General features: G+C 38.9%; 1 protein-coding gene across 1 annotated transcript in view; it reads left to right on the forward strand.

Annotated features, from left to right (window-relative positions):
- The first annotated feature begins 11,241 nt into the window (after positions 1–11,241).
- LOC146895938 (sulfotransferase 2A1-like) overlaps positions 11,242–19,365 on the forward strand; it is a 41,945-nt gene continuing 33,821 nt past the window's right edge. Inside the window, exons 1-3 of the mRNA XM_087908896.1 lie at positions 11,242–11,447; positions 12,686–12,894; positions 14,520–14,646. Coding sequence (XP_087765022.1) covers positions 11,315–11,447; positions 12,686–12,894; positions 14,520–14,646 — 469 coding nt within the window. The 5' untranslated portion in view covers positions 11,242–11,314. The remainder of the gene's footprint in view (positions 11,448–12,685; positions 12,895–14,519; positions 14,647–19,365) is intronic.

A 19,365-nucleotide genomic window follows, 5' to 3' on the forward strand; every position in this document is an offset into this window, starting at 1 on the left:
TAGCGACCCTTCACAACCACAACTCAAAGAAGAGAAACACACAAACTCTACTACACACACACACACAAAAATAATACCCGGAATCAACAACCACTGGTCATTAATATCACTTAATATGAATGGTCTCAATTCACCTATAAAAAGGCACAGACTAAGAGATTGGATACAAAAACAGGATCCAACATTCTGCTATTTACAAGAAACACACCTCAACCACAAAGATAGACATCTATTCAGAGTAAAGGGTTGGGAAAAGGTTTTCCAAGCAAACGGACCTAAGAAACAAGCGGGCGTGGCCATTCAAATATCTTACAAAACTGACTTCAAACTAAAATCAATCAGAAGAGATGGAGATGGACATTTTATACTCATAACAGGAACAATTAATCAGGAGGAAGTCTCAATCCTGAATATCTATGCCCCTAATATAAAAGCACCCACTTATGTAAAAGAAAAAGTTTTAGAACTCAAGGCAGTCATCAAACCACACACACTAATAGTAGGAGACTTCAACACACCTCTCTCACCAATGGACAGGTCAATCAAACAGAAACTCAACAGAGAAATAAGAGAATTACTAGAGGTAATGAATCAAATGGACTTAACAGATGTCTATAGAACATTCCACCCAAAAAGGAAAGAGTATACCTTCTTCTCTGCAGCTCACGGAACCTTCTCAAAAATTGATCACATACTCGGAAACAAAGCAAAATTCCATAGATACAAAAAAATATTAGTAACCACCTGTGTCTTGTCGGGTCACCACGGAATAAAGTTAGAATTCAATATCAATTCTAACACCAGAAAGCCTACAAATGTGTGGAAGTTGAACTGTCAACTACTGAATCATCCCTGGGTCAAGGAAGAAATAAAGAAAGAAGTTAAAGTCTTCCTTGAATTTAATGAAAATAAAGACACAACATACTCAAATCTATGGGACACAATGAAAGCAGTGCTAAGAGGAAAGTTCATAGCACTAAGTGCCCAATTAAAGAAAACGGAGAAAGCACATATTGGAGACTTAACAGCACACCTAAAAGCTCTGGAAAAAAAGGAAGCAGACTCTCCCAGGAGGAGTAGAAGATTGGAAATAATCAAACTGAGGGCTGAAATCAACAAAATAGAAATGCAGAAAACAATCCAAAAAATCAACAAAACAAAGAGTTGGTTCTTGGAGAAAATCAACAAGATTGACAAACCCCTAGCCAAACTAATCAAACGGTAGAGAGAGAACACCCAAATTAATAAGATCAGAAATGAAAAGGGGGACATAACAACAGACATAGAGGAAATTCAGAGAATCATTAGATCTTACTACGAAAGTTTTTATGCCGCAAAGTTGGAAAATGTACGAGAAATGGATTGGTTTTTAGATAAATACCATATACCAAAGTTAAATCAAGACCAGGTGAACAATCTAAATAGACCTGTTAGTCGTGAAGAATTAGAAGTGGTTATCAAAAACCTCCCAACCAAAAAAAGCCCAGGTCCAGATGGTTTCAATGCAGAATTCTACCAGAACTTTCAAGAAGACCTGATACCTGTACTCCTTAAGGTATTTCACAATATAGAAACAGAAAAGTCATTGCCAAACTCCTTTTATGAAGCTACAGTTACCCTGATACCAAAACCCCGTAAAGATACAACCAAGAAAGAGAATTACAGGCCAGTCTCACTCATGAACATCGACGCAAAAATTCTCAACAAAATCCTGGCAAACCGATTCCAAGAACACATTAGAAAAATTATCCATTATGATCAAGTCGGCTTCATTCCAGAGATGCAGGGTGGTTCAACATACGCAAATCCATCAATGTAATCCATCATATAAATAAACTGAAAGAAAAAAACCATATGATAATCTCATTAGATGCTGAAAAAGCATTTGACAAAATACAACATCCCTTTATGATAAAGGTGTTGGAGAGACTGGGGATACAAGGATCATACCTAAATATAATAAAAGCAATATACAGCAAGCCGACAGCTAACATCAAACTGAATGGAGAGAAACTCAAAGCCATTCCATTGAAATCAGGAACAAGACAAGGCTGTCCACTCTTTCCATACCTCTTCAATATAGTGCTAGAAGTTCTAGCAATAGCAATAAGACAACATAAGGGGATCAAGGGGATTCGAATTGGAAAGGAAGAAGTTATACTCTCATTATTTGCAGACGATATGATAGTATACATGAGCGACCCCAAAAACTCTACCAAAGAACTCCTACAGCTGATAAACACCTTTAGTAATGTGGCAGGATACAAGATCAACTCCAAAAAATCAGTGGCCCTCCTATACACAAAGGATAAAGAAGCAGGGAGGGAAATCAGAGAAACTTCACCTTTCACGATAGTCACAAATAGCATAAAATATCTTGGGATAACTCTGACCAAGGAAGTGAAAGACCTATTTGACAAGAACTTTGAGTCTTTGAAGAAAGAAATTGAGGAGGATACCAGAAAATGGAAAGTTCTCCCCTGCTCTTGGATTGGGAGAATCAACATAGTAAAAATGGCAATTCTACCAAGAGCAATCTATAGATTCAATGCAATCCCCATCAAAATCCCATCAAACTTCTTCACAGACCTTGAGAGAATAATAATTAATTTTATATGGCAAAACGAAAAACCCAGGATAGACAAAACAATCTTATATAATAATGGAATGTCTGGAGGTATAACCATCCCTGACTTCAAACTCTATTACAGAGCTACAGTATTGAAAACAGCTTGGTACTGGCATAAGAACAGAGAAGTCGACCTATGGAATCGAATGGAAGACCCAGATATTAACCCACAAACCTATGGACACTTGATTTTCGACAATGGGGCTAAAGGTATGCAATGGAAGAAGGAAAGCATCTTTAACAAATGGTGCTGGCATAACTGGATGTCAACCTGTAGAAGAATGAAAGTAGATCCATATCTATCACCATGCACAAAACTCAGGTCCAAACGGATTAAAGACCTCAACATTAATCTTACCACTTTGAACCAGATAGAAGAGAAAGTGGGAAGTAGTCTACAAGACATAGGCACAGGAGACCACTTCCTAGGTAGATCCCCAGTAGCACAGACAATAAGAGAATCAATGAATAAATGGGATCTACTGAAACTGAGAAACTTCTATAAAGCAAAGGATGCTGTCAGTCAGACAAAAAGGCTACCTTCTGACTGGGAGAAGATCTTCACGAACCCCTCATCAGATAAAGGCCTGATCTCCAAAATATACAAAGAACTCAAGAAACTAGACACTAAAACTCTAATTAACCCATTTAAAAAATGGGGTGCTGATTTGAACAGAGAATTCTAAACATAAGAACTCTGAATGGCCAAAAGACACTTAAGGTCATGTTCAACATCCTTAGCAATCAGGGAAATGCAAATCAAAACAACTATGAGATACCATTTTACACTAGTCAGATTAGCTAAAGTCAAAAACACCAATGATAGCCTATGCTGAAGAGGATGTGGAGAGAGGGGATCTCTCATCCATTGTTGGTGGGAATGCAAACTTGTACAGCCACTGTGAAAATCAGTGTGGCAGTTTCTGAGGAAACTGGGAGTCATCCTCCCTCAGGACCCAGCAATTACACTCTTGGGAATATACCCAAGAGATGCCCTATCAAACCACAAAAGCATTTGTTCAACTATGTTCATAGCAGCACTATTTGTAATAGGCAGAACCTGGAAACAACCTAGGTGCCCCTCAATAGAAGAATGGTTAAAAAAGGTGTGGAACATATATACACTAGAGTTTTACTCAGCGGTAAAAAACAATGACATCTTGAATTTTGCATGCAAATGGATGGACATAGAAAACGCTTTACTGAGTGAGGTAAGCCTGACCCAAAAAGAGGAATATGGTATGTATTCACTCATAAGTGGATTCTAGCCATAATTAAAGGTCTTTGAGCCTATTATTCGAGATCCTAGAGAAGCTAAATAAAAAGGTGAACCTGAAGAAAATCATGTACTTATCCTCCTGGAGATTGGAAATAGACAAGAGTCCCAGGTAACCTCGGGTGCATGGAGGGGTGGGTGGGAGAGTTGTTGGAAGGGGAGAGGGTTAGAGAGAAGGGAGTAGGGGAGGAATGGGGAAAACTCAGGGGACTGAGATGGGGGGAGGGAGGAAGGATGGATATGGGATCAGGGAAGAATATATCTCAACTAAGGGAGTCATTTTAGGGTTTACAAGAGTCTTGATTATAAATGGGATCCCAGGTCCAAGGAGAGATCCCCAGATTGTTCTCTAGACAGAGGAGAGGGTGCCTGAACCGGCCTTGGCCTATAACCATACTGATGAAGATTTTGCTTATCACCTTAGATCCTTCATCTGACGATGGATGGCGATACAGACGGAGACCCACATTGGAGCACTGGACTGAGCCCCCCATGGTCCAAATGAGGGGCAGAAGTAGGAAGAACATGAAAAAAAACTCAGGACCGCGAGGGGTGCGATCACTCACTGATACAAGGGGACTGATCTAATGAGAATTCACCAAGGCCAGTTGGACTGGGACTGAACGAGCATGTGATCCAACCAGATATTCTGAATGTGGCCGGATTCTCTGAATGTGGCTGGCCCGCAGCCTTTCTGAAAAGCCACTGACAATGACACTGGGACTTGTTTCCTCTGCATATACTGGATTTTTGGGATCCAGTCTGTTTGGACACTCACCTTCCTGGACCTGGAGGGAGGGGGGAGGAACTTGAACTTCCCACAGGGCTGGAAGCCCTGACTGCTCTTAGGGATGGAGAGGGAGGAGGAGGGGGACCGGGGGGGGGGGGAGTGGGAGGGTTTTGGGAGGAGGGGCGGATATGGAAACTCTCATAATTTAATAAACTTTGAAAAAAATCAGTAGCCCTCCTATTCACAAAGAATAGAGAAGCAGAGAGTGAAATCAGAGAAACTTATCCTTTTACAATGGCCACATTGTAACAGCACAGCTGAAAGCTCTAGAAAAATAAAAAAAGAAACAGACTCACCTAGGAGTAGTAGATTACTGGAAATAATCAAACTGAAAGCTGAAATCAACAAAATAGAAACACAGAAAACAATCCAAAGAATCAACGAAACAAAGAGCTGGTTCTTTGAGAAAATCAACAAGACTGACAAACCCCTATCGAAACTAATAAAAAGGTAGAGAGAGATCCCGAAAATTAGCAGGATCAGAAAAGAAAAGGGGGATATAACAACACTGAGGAAATTCAGAGAAGCATTAGATCTTACTACAAAAGCCTATATGCCACAAAGTTGGAAACTGTAAAAGAAATGGACTGGTTTTTAGATAAATACTCAATACTAAAATTGAATCAAGACCAGGTGAAAAATTTAAATAGACTTATAAGTCGTGAGGAAATAGAAGCTGTCATAAAAAACCTCCCAACCAAAAAAGGCCAGGATCTGATGGTATTAATGCAGAATTTTATCAGAACTTCCAAGAAGAGCTGAAACCTATACTCCTTAATGTGTTTCACATAATAGAAATAGAAGAATCATTGCCAAACTCTTTTCATGAAGCTACATTTACCCTTACAGCAAAAACACAGAAAGAGTCATCCAAGATAGAGAAGTACAGACCAATCTTGCTCATGAACTTCGATGCAAAATTTCCCAATAAAATACTAGCAAATCGAATCCAAGAACACACAAAAATATTATTCATTATGATCAAGTAGTTTTCATCCCAGAGATGCAGGGCTGGTTCAACATATGATAATCTATCAACTTGATCCTTCATATAAATAAGCTGAAAGAAAAAATCATATGATCATTTCATTAGATGCTGAAAAAGCATTTTAGAAAATTCAATGCCCCATTTTGATAAAGGTCTTGGAGAGGTTAGAGATACAAGGTTCATTCCTAAATATAAGAAAAGCAGTATACAGCAAGCCAACAGCTAATATCAAATTAAATGGAGAGAAACTCAAAGCCATTTCACTAAAATCAGGAACAAGACACGCTGTCCACTCTCACCATATCTCTTCAACATAGTGCTTGAAGTTCCAGAAATAGCAATAAGACAACATAAGGAGATCAAAGGGATTTGAATCAAAAAGGAAGAAGCTAATTTTTCCATTTGTTTAAGGGAGTTTTTCACTTCCACTTTAAAGGTCTCCATCATTTTCCTAAAGTTATGTTTAAAGTCCTTTTCTTCTTCTTCTTCTTCTTCTTCTTCTTCTTCTTCTTCTTCTTCTTCTTCTTCTTCTTCTTCTTCTTCTTCTTCTTCTCCTTCTCCTTCTCCTTCTCCTTCTCCTTCTCCTTCTCCTTCTCCTTCTCCTTCTCCTTCTCCTTCTTCTTCTTCTTCTTCTTCTTCTTCTTCTTCTTCTGGGTTAGGGTGATCAAGTCTTCCTGTTATATGACCACTGGGATCTGTGATATATCTGTGATATATATGACCATGTTGTTTTTTTTAGGCTGTTGGAGGAATTCTTTCATTGGCACCTACCCATCTCTTCCTTCAAATAAGGCCAGCATTGTCTTTGCATCTTGGTCAAATCCTTGCTGTGGCTGTATGAGTATTTGAGAGTTTTTCTTGGTCTGCTCTGTACTGTCAATGTCTGTCTCAGAAAGCCTCTGAGGTCTCTATACACCTGCTCCCTTGGTCTTATCTCCTGGTTTGCCATCTTGGTGTTCTATCTTAATCCAATCAGTGTTGTAGTCCACTCTTGGTTCCCTCACTCTTATAGAAAGCTCTCAGCTCTTAGGCTGGGTATGGTTAGTAGTTTGGGGATTACAGTGGATGGGTTTGAGTTTTGGGGAAGCCTGAACAGAGGAAACTCCCTGCTGGCTAACTAGAAAAATCAAGAGAGTTGGGGAAGGAGCCCAGAGTTTTTTCCTGCTGGGGAGGTCCTAGAAATTAGGGAGTCCCATGATGTTATACATTTTTTTCTGTTCACCTCTTTTCCTCTCCCATCCCCTTCATCCCTCTTATATGTTCTCCATGCTTCCAATTTACTCAGAATGACTTGTCTTTTTCTACTTACCATGTAAATTAGATCTATGTATGTCTCTCTTAAGGTCTACATTGTTGTCTAGGTTCTCTGGGATAGTGAATTGCAAGTTGTTTTTCTTTCCTTTATGCCTAAAAGACATTTATTAGTGAGTACATATGATATTTGTCTTCCTGGTCTGGGTTACCTCACTCAATATGATGTTTCTAGATCCATCCATTTGCCTGCAAATTTCAAGATTTTTTTTTTTGCTGTGTAGTACTCCATTGTGTAAACGTACCACATTTCCTTATCCATTCTTTGGTCGAAGGGCATTTAAGTGTTTCCCTGGTTCTGGCTATGACAAAGAATGCTGCTATGAACATAGTTCAGAACATGTCCTTGTGGCACAATTGAGGATCCTTTGGGTATACACCCAAAGGTAGTATTTCTGGGTCTTGAGAAACGTGGTTTCCTAATTTTCTGAGAAATTGCCATTCTAATAACCAAAGCACTGCACCAGTATGCACTCCTACCAGGAATGGTGGAGTGTTCCCTTTTTGCAATATTCTCTCCAGCATAAGTTGTCATCAGTGTTTTTGATCTTTTCCATTGTTACAGGTGCAAGACCAGAGTTGTTTTGATTTGTATTTTTCTGATGGAAAAGGATGTTGAGGCTTTCCTTAAGTATCTTTCAGCCATTTTAGATCCCTCTGTTGTGAGTTCTCTATTTAGGTCTGTACTCCAGTTTTTTGGATTGTTTGTTCTTTTGATGACCAAATTTTCATTTTCTTTGAATATTTTGGAGGTCAGTCCTCTGACAGATGTGGGGTTGATGAAGATCTTTTCCCATTCTGTAGGCTGCTCTTTTGTCTTGTTGACCATGTCCTTTTCTTTACAGAAACTTTTTGATTTCAGGAGGTCCCATTTATTAATTGTTTCTCTCAGTGTCTGTGTTACTGGGTTTATATTTAAGTAACATATCTTTTGACTTAAATTTTGAAGTCAAGACACTTTCAAAATATATAGGTTGGATTGATCTAGCAGCAGTTGTAATTAAATGTTTTTTGAAAGTGCTTTATCCTTAGCAGTTAAACAATTCAAACACAACACAATGATATATAGTATCCAGATTCTCTGTTTATTTTTCATCTTTATAGGGCTTTTTAAAACTCCATTTCTGTTATTGTCATTTTTTAATTTTTGGTTCTTTTGAGGCAAGCTTTCTCTGTGTATCTTCAGCTGTTCTGAATCTCACTCTGTAGGCCAGGCTGGCCTCAAGCTCTCAGAGATCCACCTGCCTCTGCATCCCAGGTACGGGAGGCACCAGCAAACAGAGCGTACCAGAGAACAGATGCTTACCAAGAAGCTGTATTTGACTCTGTTCTTGTCTGTCTAGATCATTTTTTAAAACTTTTTCAGGCTAGGTTCCTCTGGAAACAATATCTGGCACCCTCCCAGGTCTGAAATTCTTGCCAAATGTTTGGGCACTATTTATAAACAGACGTTTCTGTCTTGCCTGATCAAGCAGCCATTCAGTCCCAAGGAACACACAGAGGCTTATAATAATTACAAACTCTCTGGCCTACTTGTCAGATTTATTATTAACTATCTATTATACTTAAACCATAATTCTTATCTATGTTTAGCCATGTGGCTTTTTTCTTTTCTCAGTAATACATTATCATCTTGCTTCCTCTGTGGCTAGAAAGCAACTGATTCTCTGCCTTTCCTCTGCCCTGAATTCTCCTAGTCTCATCTCCCCACCACATATACTTCCGGCCTGACTACTGCCAAATTAGCATTTTATTAGGCCAATATGAGTGACAAAACTTTACACTGTCTAAGAGCATTATACCTCAGAAAGCCTATCTTTCCAACACATTAGTAACCAAGAGAAAATCATGATAACTCATACATTTAGCACACACTTGGAATCTCATCACTCAGGATGAATAAATGAATAATAAATAATAAATAAACTCAGGAGGAATAAATGAAGAACCATGGTCTGTCTGAGCTACATTTGTAAATGTATATATATGAGATAATTTTATAGATCACAAAAACAGCTAGGGGAAAAACTACCAGAAGCTCTTCTAATTCCTCCCCAACAGTTAGCAGCTAGTATTCCAGCATGAAGGGGAGAAAAAAAACAGAGTTCAGTAAAATGGTCATCCATCCATGCTGAAATAGAGTTAGAATTAATGTCAGAAAACAACTGATATGCATGCAGTGGCAAGTTCTGCTTGTCACCCCTACTGTCTGGAAGGGGAGGGGAGCAGTGACACAAGCTCTAGGAAAGCCCCAGCCATATAAAATAAATAAAATCTCAGCCAGGGCACAATGAAGTCATAATGTAAAAACTGTCTAAAGTACAAGTGAGCTGATGAATCTTTTTACAAACCAACACAAGGATATGATCAGTAGTATTTACGATACAGGAGCACCCAACCATCAACCCACACACATTCAGAAATATCCTGAGCCTTGAATATATGGCCACCTCTTCCTTACAATCAAGATTATTTTAGCTAGAACCAAGGCTTCTTGTTCCAGGGGTGAGAGGGGCAGTCTGACAACAGAAAGTAACTCTAAGTCTACAAATCCTCTGAAGAGTTCATGTTTCAAAGGTGTGTTTCTAGAGCTGCTCAGAAGATGGCTCAGAAAGTCAAGCATCCTTGTTAACTGTTAATAGAGCAGCTGTTGGAACTGGAGCTTCAGCTAATGCTGGAACTTCAGTTACTGCACGGGACAGTTGGAACTAGAGTTGTTTCAGGTTAATCAGGCTCTGGAGCTGCAGATGGGTCTTGAAAATCAGGTAGGTCCCTCTGGAAACAATATCTGGCACCCTCCCAGGTCTGATCACCATAGAGAAAAGTTTCCAGGCTGTGGTTCACTTTGGGAATAGAGCCCAGAGAGAATGTGCTGGAGACATGGACTCTACACTGACAGAGAAAGGGACACTTGAGCAACCACAGGAACAGATTGACCCAACAACTGTTTTCGAGCTTCCACTTATCTCTGGCAATCATTACAGAACATTCTGGAAATTTTTTTTGTTTGTAATTATGCCTTAGTTCCTGAACTAGGTCTGCAAAACAAGAAAAGACAGTGAAAGACCTGAATTCCCCAGACTTGAACATAAGGTGAAGATACTGAATGAAGAAAGCATAGTTACATCAATACCTACCTACCTACACACACACACACACACACACACACACACACACACACACACACACACACACACACACACGTCTGGAGCTCTTGATGCCAAGAAGGAGGTAGGAAGGAAAGTTGAGTAGGACTTGACACCAAAAGACTAGGGAAGCTTCAGCTAGAAAATCTGGGGGTTTTTACTTGTATCTCTGATGTCTATGTCCTTAATACTGTGTTGAGACATTAATGTGGATCCGTTTTGTTACCCCATTGGAGAAAAAACTACTACATCCTCAGATGCACCTTTTTTCACCCTCCCCAACTGTCCCAAGCTGCCTCAAACACAGTAGATATGTCCAGGGTGAAGCATCATAAATGTTAAGATTAATTATTGAGGATATTTATTCCAGCAGCAGGAGAGAGGGACTACAGACAGACCAGGGTCTGGTACTCCATCACTCAAACTATCATACATTTTCCACATGTTTCTCCAGACTAGAGTACATGCAAGAATCATAATATCTTTGCAGCAGGAGCTTTTGTTCTTAGTTGTACACACTATGCTACTTTTACTGTTTCCTGGGACCTTTGAAAAAACTTTCCAAGTGCTCAACTCAGAATACATTCACATACAAACAGAACTAAATGGACTCAGTATGTTATAAGAACATGTGGTTATAGCTTCTATCAATGAATATTAAAGAACACATAAATAAGGGAAATAAAGGAATGGTTGTATGGTGAGAGGGTGAGAGTTGGAGTCATATATGCAGCTAAGGAAATATGAGTTTCTGAATAGACAACCACTATTTAAAAAAGAAATCACATGTTGCACCATTTTGTATGAGCTCTGTAATTTTTTCCACACATTTGAAACCACTATGAAAGCTAAATTGAATTAGAAAGCATAATAAGTAAGTCCCATTTCTATGACCTAGCATGTATTATTGAGTTTCTAGTTTGGAGTCATGAACTCAGGCTCAGAAATGCCAGAGAGTGATCTCTGTGTGAGTTCACCATTGCTTAATACAACAACCTTTGACTTATTGTTACAATATCTCTTTCTTCATCTCAGTAGTTAGTTTTGAAGTGAGCTACGGGCTGTTAATGATTTCTTTTCACTGTACTATAAATATTAGATCTCAAGATTAGCTAGAAGCTGTACAGGTGGCTAAAGGTGGAATCCTAACAGCACCTACCAAGAGCTCTTTGCCATGTCAGACTACCATTGGTTTGAAGGAATAGCTTTCCCTGCATTAGGGTATGAAAAAGAAATACTTGAAGAAATCGGTGATAAATTTGTGGTTAGAGATGAAGACACAGTCATATTGACTTATCCCAAATCAGGTAAGGACTGTTAGTGAGAATGATATTGAACTTTATGAGGAATGTTGGGACTTTGATCCTCATTAATATAGGCAATGAGTGGAATGTTCTATATATCGGATGTTTAAAATGCTTTGTGGATAAGAAGAGCTGTGTGTCAAACATTTACACTCAGAGAAAGACTTCTAGCCTGCCTTGTGTGGTTGAAGTATCAGTTAAGACAAGAGAGCAATGTTGCCTTACCCTCTCTTAGGATTAGTTGGAGGTGGGGTGGGAGGGTGTGTGGAGGAAATGGTAGGAGGGGAGGGAATGGGAATTTGGGTTGATTTTTTTTAAAAAAATCTTATTTTTTTTAAAATAGAAAGAAGGAAAGAGAACAATGTCAATGGATCCTAAGGCAGACTCTGGCATTGTTGTGTCTCTGTGTGGAAGAGTGAGTGAAAGAGGGAGAATGATGAGAATAAGGAAAAGAAATAACATCAAGAGGAAAAAGGCATGGATACAAGAGTATGTGGTTTAGAGTAAAATGTCATGTAGAGAATTACCATGGTTCTTGTTCAGGTTGTAGAAAGTGTCTCAAACTCAAGGAGTCAAAAATGACTTTTGGAGAAGGGATGTTTGCTGAGTGGAAGAAGCACTGACCATTAGGAGAGTAATAGGTTGTTGACAAGGAATGTGAAATAACTTGGAAAGTGAAGGACAGTGGAATTCAGGATAAAGATTCAGACAATAGCCCAGGGAAGAAAGATAGATAACTATCCACTGACAAATGAGCATGCACACATGGATAGAGTGTGTGTGTGTTAAATAGACAAGAGGGCATTTATTTACCTTTAGGGCAAGCAGTACTCATACACACTGCAGGATGGATGCATCTCAAGGGCATTGTATTTAAAGAAGGGAGCTTGTCTAGATTTTTCTAGCTAGCTAGAACAGATTTTATAACTTCATCCTTGTGAAATATATGGGATGTTCAAATTCACTGCCCCAGAATGTAGACTGATGATGGCCCAGGACTGCTGGGGATGTTCAGGAGGCAGGTGAAGTATACTGAGTATAATCTCAGTTTTTCCAAGAAAAGCATTGGGGATGTGCTAGATCAATATACTCTGTGCCAACACCATGTAGACATTGTGAACACCACAGGTCTGTGTACTTGGAAACAGCTGCACTGTAAATAGTGTGATTGTATATTCTACTTGAGGCTTTTTAACAAATAATGTTGAAATTACTGGCCATCAATTTTTCTTCTTGTTCAGGAACTAACTGGCTGATTGAGATTGTCTGCTTGATTCAGACCAAGGGGAATCCCAAGTGGATTCAATCTGTACCCGTCTGGGAACGCTCACCCTGGGTAGAAACTCCAATAGGATATCAAATGTTAGTCAATCAGGAAGGACCACGCCTCATCAGCTCTCATCTTCCCTTCCATCTTTTCCCCAAGTCTTTCTTCAGTTCCAAGGCCAAGGTCAGTATCCAGTGATTGAGAAATCCTTGATCAAATGCTCATTGAACTTATTCTACCCTGACAGACCCTGGGGCTCTTGTTTAAATGGACTCTGATTTTGTAGGTTGAGGTAGGAAAGCTGGGATTCTTATGCACTAGGTGATATTCATGTGTTGCCTCATCAGACTAAATCAAAGTACCATGATATCAATCACCACACAGTGATCCTGGCAGGTATATGACAGAAAGTGGAACAACACATTAGAGCATCAGGGAACTACATAAACAGGTCAAATAGAGTTAAAATTCTAATCTAGAGGAGATATTACTGTTTTGCTGTCACCAAATAATTAATTAGCTAATCTTGATTATGTAAATACCCCATGCACAGTGGGTGAATCACTCAGCACAGACTACATCATAGGTGAAACATCATGAACAGGAACCAATATTCTATACATGTAGATGGTTCAACAGTTATGGCTCATCTGTATCCACTGTGTCTTGCTGGATCTAGCTGTCCATTGAGATCAGTAACCATGCACCTGATAGAGGAACTACAGAAAGGATGAGAAATATTCATAGCTTCTTGTTAGTAAGAACATTTACTGGAAGTTCCTCCACCACATTACTTAATATCGTGTAATTCTTAAACTGCAAAGACACTCTTAGAAGAACTATCTCTCTTAAAAATATCACAATTGAGTTATGACCATTCAAAAATGTGTGTTTGTGTCTCATCTGAATTTGGCAAACTCTTGACTGGAGAAATTGAGGCATAAAGAGATAAATTCTAGAATAATGTCACAAAGGCATTGGTTTAAAATATAAGTATCCTTTTATTAAATTTATTTTCTTTTAATTTAATTCTTTTATTTTTGAGATTACAATTTAATTATATACATCACTCCCCCATCCCATTCTTCCACACTCATTTATATAGTCCTTCTTTTTCAAATTTATGGTCTCTTTTTCATTGATTGTTATTATATATGTATATTTATACATATCTACATTTTTATAAATACTTAAGAACAATCAGCTCTGTCTGTACAATGTTCCTTGTCTGTATGTTTCCTGGGAAGAACATTCAGCATTATGAAGCCAATAGTTATGCTTTTCCCAAAGGAAATTTTATTCTGCTCTCTTCGTTTCTTAGTTTCCTGTAGGTCTTGTTTCACCATTGTGTAATGGCACATTGGCTTTAAGCTCTGCACCATGATTGTTTTGAGGGTTATATTGGGTAGTTATTGTTACAAAACCCAAAAGTTTGTCATATCACATTTTGATTAAGCACAGTACTCAATATTCTGTTTAGATAAGATGCTCTTTCACATCGGATGAATAATCTTTCACACTGTAAGATTTTTTTTTTACAACTAGAGAATCAGTGTTGGATTTTTATTATTTTTTTATTTTTTACAGTATTAGTGGCCTCGGTCAGTTTGCTGTTACCTATTTATAAATCAAATTAAAGTATGAAAGAGGATCTTGATTATATTGTAGTTAAGTATGGGTTTTCCAAATAAAATTAGTAAATGTTTTTAGAAACTTCACGATATTTGATTGACATCTCATATACATTGTACCAGGTAAAAGTGAAGAATGACTATATTGACCCTCATATACATGTTTTTCCATTTCAGATGATCTATGTCATCCGAAATCCCAGAGATGTTCTTGTGTCTGGTTATTTTTTCTTTCATAAGACAAACCTTATTAAGAATCCAGAGTCTCTGATGAATTATTTTGAGTGGTTCCTCAAAGGAAATGGTGAGTGTCCTATTAAATATAGGAGTTGCTAGAGGCTCAAAGACATTCATTTCATTTTATTACTTTAAAAATTTACCAATCCAAATTTTCACTTCCTCCCCTCTTCCCTCTTCCCTTCCAGAATGAGTTTATACCATATTCATATATTTGGCTCTGGGTTATCTCACTCAGGATAGTGTTTTCTAATTCCATCCATTTGCATACAAAATTCAAGATGTCATTGTTTTTTTACCGCTGAGTAGTACTCTAATGTATAGACTGCCACACTTTCTTTATCAGTTCTTCCATTGAGGGTCATCTAGATTGTTTCCTGGTTCTGGCTATTACATATAGTGCTGCTATGAACATAGTTGAACAAATGATTTTGTAGTATGATTGAGCAGCTTTTGAGAGTACATTCCCAAGAGTAGTATTGCTGCATCCTGAGGTACGCTGACTCCCAATATTCTGAGAAAACACCACACTGATTTCCAAAGTGGTTGTACAAGTTCGCAAAGAATGAGTGTCACCCTTACTCCACATCTTCTCCAGCATATGCTATCATTGTTGTTTTTTTATTTTAGCTCTTCTGACAGGTGTAAGATGGAATCTAGGAGTTGTTTTGATATTCATTTCCCTGATAGCTAAGAAAGTTGAATATGTCTTTAAGTATTATTCGACCATTTGAAATTCTTCTGTTGAGAATTTTGTTTAGTTCAGTACCCCATTTTTAATTGGGTTATTTAAAATTTTAATATCCAATTTCTTGAGTTCTTTATATATTTTGGAGCTCAGTCCTTTGTCTGATATGGGGTTGGTGAAGATCTTCTCCCATTCATTAGGTTGCCTTTTTGTCTTATTGACTGTGTCCTTTGCTGTACAGAAGCTTCTCAGTTTTAGGAGGGCCCATTTCTTCATTTTTGCTCTTATTGTCTGTGCTACTGGGGTTATACTTAGGAAGTGGTTTCCTGTGCCCATGCATTGAAAGCTCCTTCCCATTTTCTCCTCTATCAGATTCAGTGTGTTCAGATTTTTATTGAGGTCTTTAATCTATTTGAACTTGAGTTTTGTGCATGGTGATAGGTATGGATCTATTTTCATTCTTCTACAGGTTTACAGTTATACCAGCACCATTTGTTGAATATGCTTTCTTTTTTACACTATATCATTTTAACTTCTTTGTCAAAAATTGGGTGTTCAGTGGTGTGTGGATTAATATCCAGGTCTTCAATTCTATCCCATTGCTCAACGTCTCTGTTTTTATGCCAATACCAAGCTGTTTTGATTACTGTAGCTCTGTAATAGTGCTTGATGTCAGGGATGTTAATGCCTCTGGAAGTTCCTTTATTATATATGAATGTTTTGGTTATCCTGGGCTTTTTGCTTTTCCATATGAAGTTGATTATTGTTCTTTCAAGGTCTGTGAAGAATTTTGTTGGGATTTTGATGGGGATTGTATTGAATCTATAGATTGCATTTGGTAGGATTGCCATTTTTAATATGTTTATCCTTCCTATGCAAGAGCGTGGGAGATCTTTCCATTTTCTGCTATCTTCCCTAATGTCTTTCTTCAAAGACTTAAAGTTCTTGTGAAATAGGTCTTTCACTTCCTTTGTTAGTGTTAACCCAGGATACTTTATGCTACATGTGGTTATTGTGAAAAGTGATGCTTCTCTGATTTCCCTCTCCGCATCTTTAGCCTTTGTGTATAGGAGGGCTACTGATGTTTTTGGGTTGACCTTGTACCCTGCCACAGCACTGAAGGTATTTATCAGCTGTAGGAGTTCTCTGGCAGAGTTTTTGGGTCACTATCATATCACCTGCAAATTACGAATGTTTGACTTCCTCCTTTCCAGTTTGAATCCTCTTGATCCCCTTTTGTTGTCTTATTGCTCTTGCTAGAACTTCAAGAATTATGTTGAAGAGATATGGAGAGAGTGGACAGCCTTGTCTTGGTCCTGATTTTAATGGAATTGCTTTGAGATTCTCTCCATTTAATTTGATGTTTGTTGTTGGCTTGCTGTATATTACTTTTTTTATATTTAGATATGATCCTTGTATCCCTAATCTCTCCAATACCTTTATCATGAAGAGGTGTTGAATTTTGTCAAATGCTTTTCAGAATCTAATGAAATGATCATATATTTTTTTCTTTTAGTTTATTTATATGATGGATTATATTGCTAGATTCTCATATGTTGTACCAGCACTGCATCTCTGGGATGAAGTCTACTTGATCATAATGGATATTTTCTTATGTGTACTTGGATTTGGTTTGCCAGTATTTTTATTTTTTTTTCTTTTCAGCTTGACCATGTAATTTTTTAATTAATTAATTAATTTGTTTATAAAAATTTCCACTTTCTCCCCTCCTCCCCATAGCCTCCCATTACCCCCACTCCCTCTCCTCCTCCCTCTCCAGTCCTAAGAGCAGTCAGGGCTTCTTGTCCTGTGGGAAGTTCAAGTTCCTCCTCTATCCCTCCAGGTCTAGGAAGGTGAGCATCCAAACAGACTAGGATCCCAGAAAGCCAGTACATGCAGACAAAACAAGACCCAGTGCCATTGTCAATGGCTTCTCAGTCAGCCCCCATGTCATCCACATTCAGAGAATCCGGTTTGATCACATGCTCGCTCAGTCCCAGTCCAGCTGGCCTTGGTGAGCTCTCATTAGATCAGTCCCCTTGTATCAGAGGGTGAACGCCTCCCACACGGTCCTGATTTCCTTTTTCATGTTCTCTCTCCTTCTGCTCCTCATTTGGACCTTGGGGGCTCAGTCCAGTGCTCCAGTGTGGGTCTCCGTCTCTATCTCCATCTATCGTCAGATGAGGGTTCCCTCTCATCCTGCCTTTCTTGCTCAAGTTCTCTCTCCATCTGCTTCTCATTTGGACCTAGGGAGTTAAGTCCAGTGTTCCAATGTGTGTCTCTGATTCTATCTCCATTTATCGCCAGATGAAGGTTCTATGGTGATATACAAAATATTCATCAGTGTGGTTATGGGCCAAGGCCAGTTCAGGCACGCTCTGAACTTATGCATGTTCATGAGTGAGATTGGTCTGCAATTCTGTTTCTTGGTTGAGTCTTTGTGTAGTTTTTGTATCAGGGTAACTGTAGCTTCATAAAACGAGTTTGGGAATTACCCTTCTCTTTCTATTATATGGAACACATTGAGGAGTACAGGTATTAGCTCTTCTTTAAGCCTAGGATTCAAAGACATTTTTAAAGACAGGATGAGATATAGTTTTGGCTGGTCTTGAACTCTCTATATAGTCTGGGGTGACTTTGAAGCTCGGCTCCTCTGCTTCCACCTCTTGAGTTCTAGGACAACAAGTACCTACTACCATGTTCTGTTTATTAAATACTGGGACTCAAAACCACAATGTCATGCATGTTACCTAACTTGGATACCTACCCAGCCTTTAGTATATTATGTAATCTTCAGTTGCCTCCATCTTATCCCTCAAAACACAAACAATCTGTGGCTTCCAGACTAATAACCATCTTAAACCTGGTGGTGTAGACTTTCTTTTCTCACACACCATTGCATAAGAGGGTACAGACACAGTTTGTCCCATGAAACACCATTCTGGCATCATATGGAGAGTCTGGACTTTCCAGTACTGAGGTAGATAATATCTTGTGTGGTGAATGAAATAGAAATGACCCACGTATACAATGGCATTTGAACACTTGTTTTCCAGTTGACGGCAGTTTCAACTTTATGAGGCACAACCTTCTCAGAAGTAATACATCATTGAGTGTGGGATTTTTTTAAAATTTATTTATTTGTTTGTTTATAAAAATTTCCACTTCCTCCCCTCCTCCCCATAGCCTCCCATTACCCCCACTCTCCCCCCACCACTCCCTCTCCTCCTCCCTCTCTAGTCCTAAGAGCAGTCAGGGTTTCCTGCCCTGTGGGAAGTTCAAGTTCCTCTCCTCTCCCTCCAGGTCTAGGAAGGTGAGCATCTAACCAGACTAGGATCCCAAAAGGCCAGTACGTGCAGACGAAACAAGACCCAGTGCCATTGTCAATGGCTTCTCAGTCAGCCCCCATGTCAGCCACATTCAGAGACTCCGGTTTGATCACATGCTCGTTCAGTCCCAGTCCAGCTGACTTTGGTGAGCTCTCATTAGATCAGTCCCCTTATATCAGAGGGTGAACGCACTCCTTGCGGTTCTGATTTCCTTTTTCATGTTCTCCATTCTTCTGTTCCTCATTTGGACCTTGGGGGCTCAGTCTAGTGCTCCAATGTGGGTCTCCGTCTCTATCTCCATCTATCGTCAGATGAAGGTTCCCTCTGGTCCTGCCTTTCTTGCTCACGTTCTCCTTCCTTCTGCTTCTCATTTGGACCCAGGGAGTTAAGTCCAGTGTTCCAATATGTGTCTCTGATTCTATCTCCATTTATCGCCAGATGAAGGTTCTATGGTGATATGCAAAATATTCATCATTTTGATGAATGATTATGGGCCAAGGCCAGTAACACATTATTGAGTGTGGGATTTGAGAGGAAATAAATTCTTTTTCAATTTGCTCATTTACTTTTTATCATGACCTCAGTTTCCCCTCTCTCTTCTCATTCCATTCCCTCTTCCTATCTATCTCCCTACTCTATCTCCCAATCCACTTCTCGTCTGTTCAGAAAGTGACAGGCCTCAGCATGAGTGTCAACATAGAATAACATATCATGTTGAGATTGGACTAAACTCCTCACCTTATATTAAGGCTGGACAAGGCAATCCACT

This window comes from Myodes glareolus, chromosome 1, assembly GCF_982192425.1.
Source record: "Myodes glareolus chromosome 1, mMyoGla1.1, whole genome shotgun sequence".
In the NCBI taxonomy this organism is placed as follows: Eukaryota; Metazoa; Chordata; class Mammalia; order Rodentia; family Cricetidae; genus Myodes; species Myodes glareolus.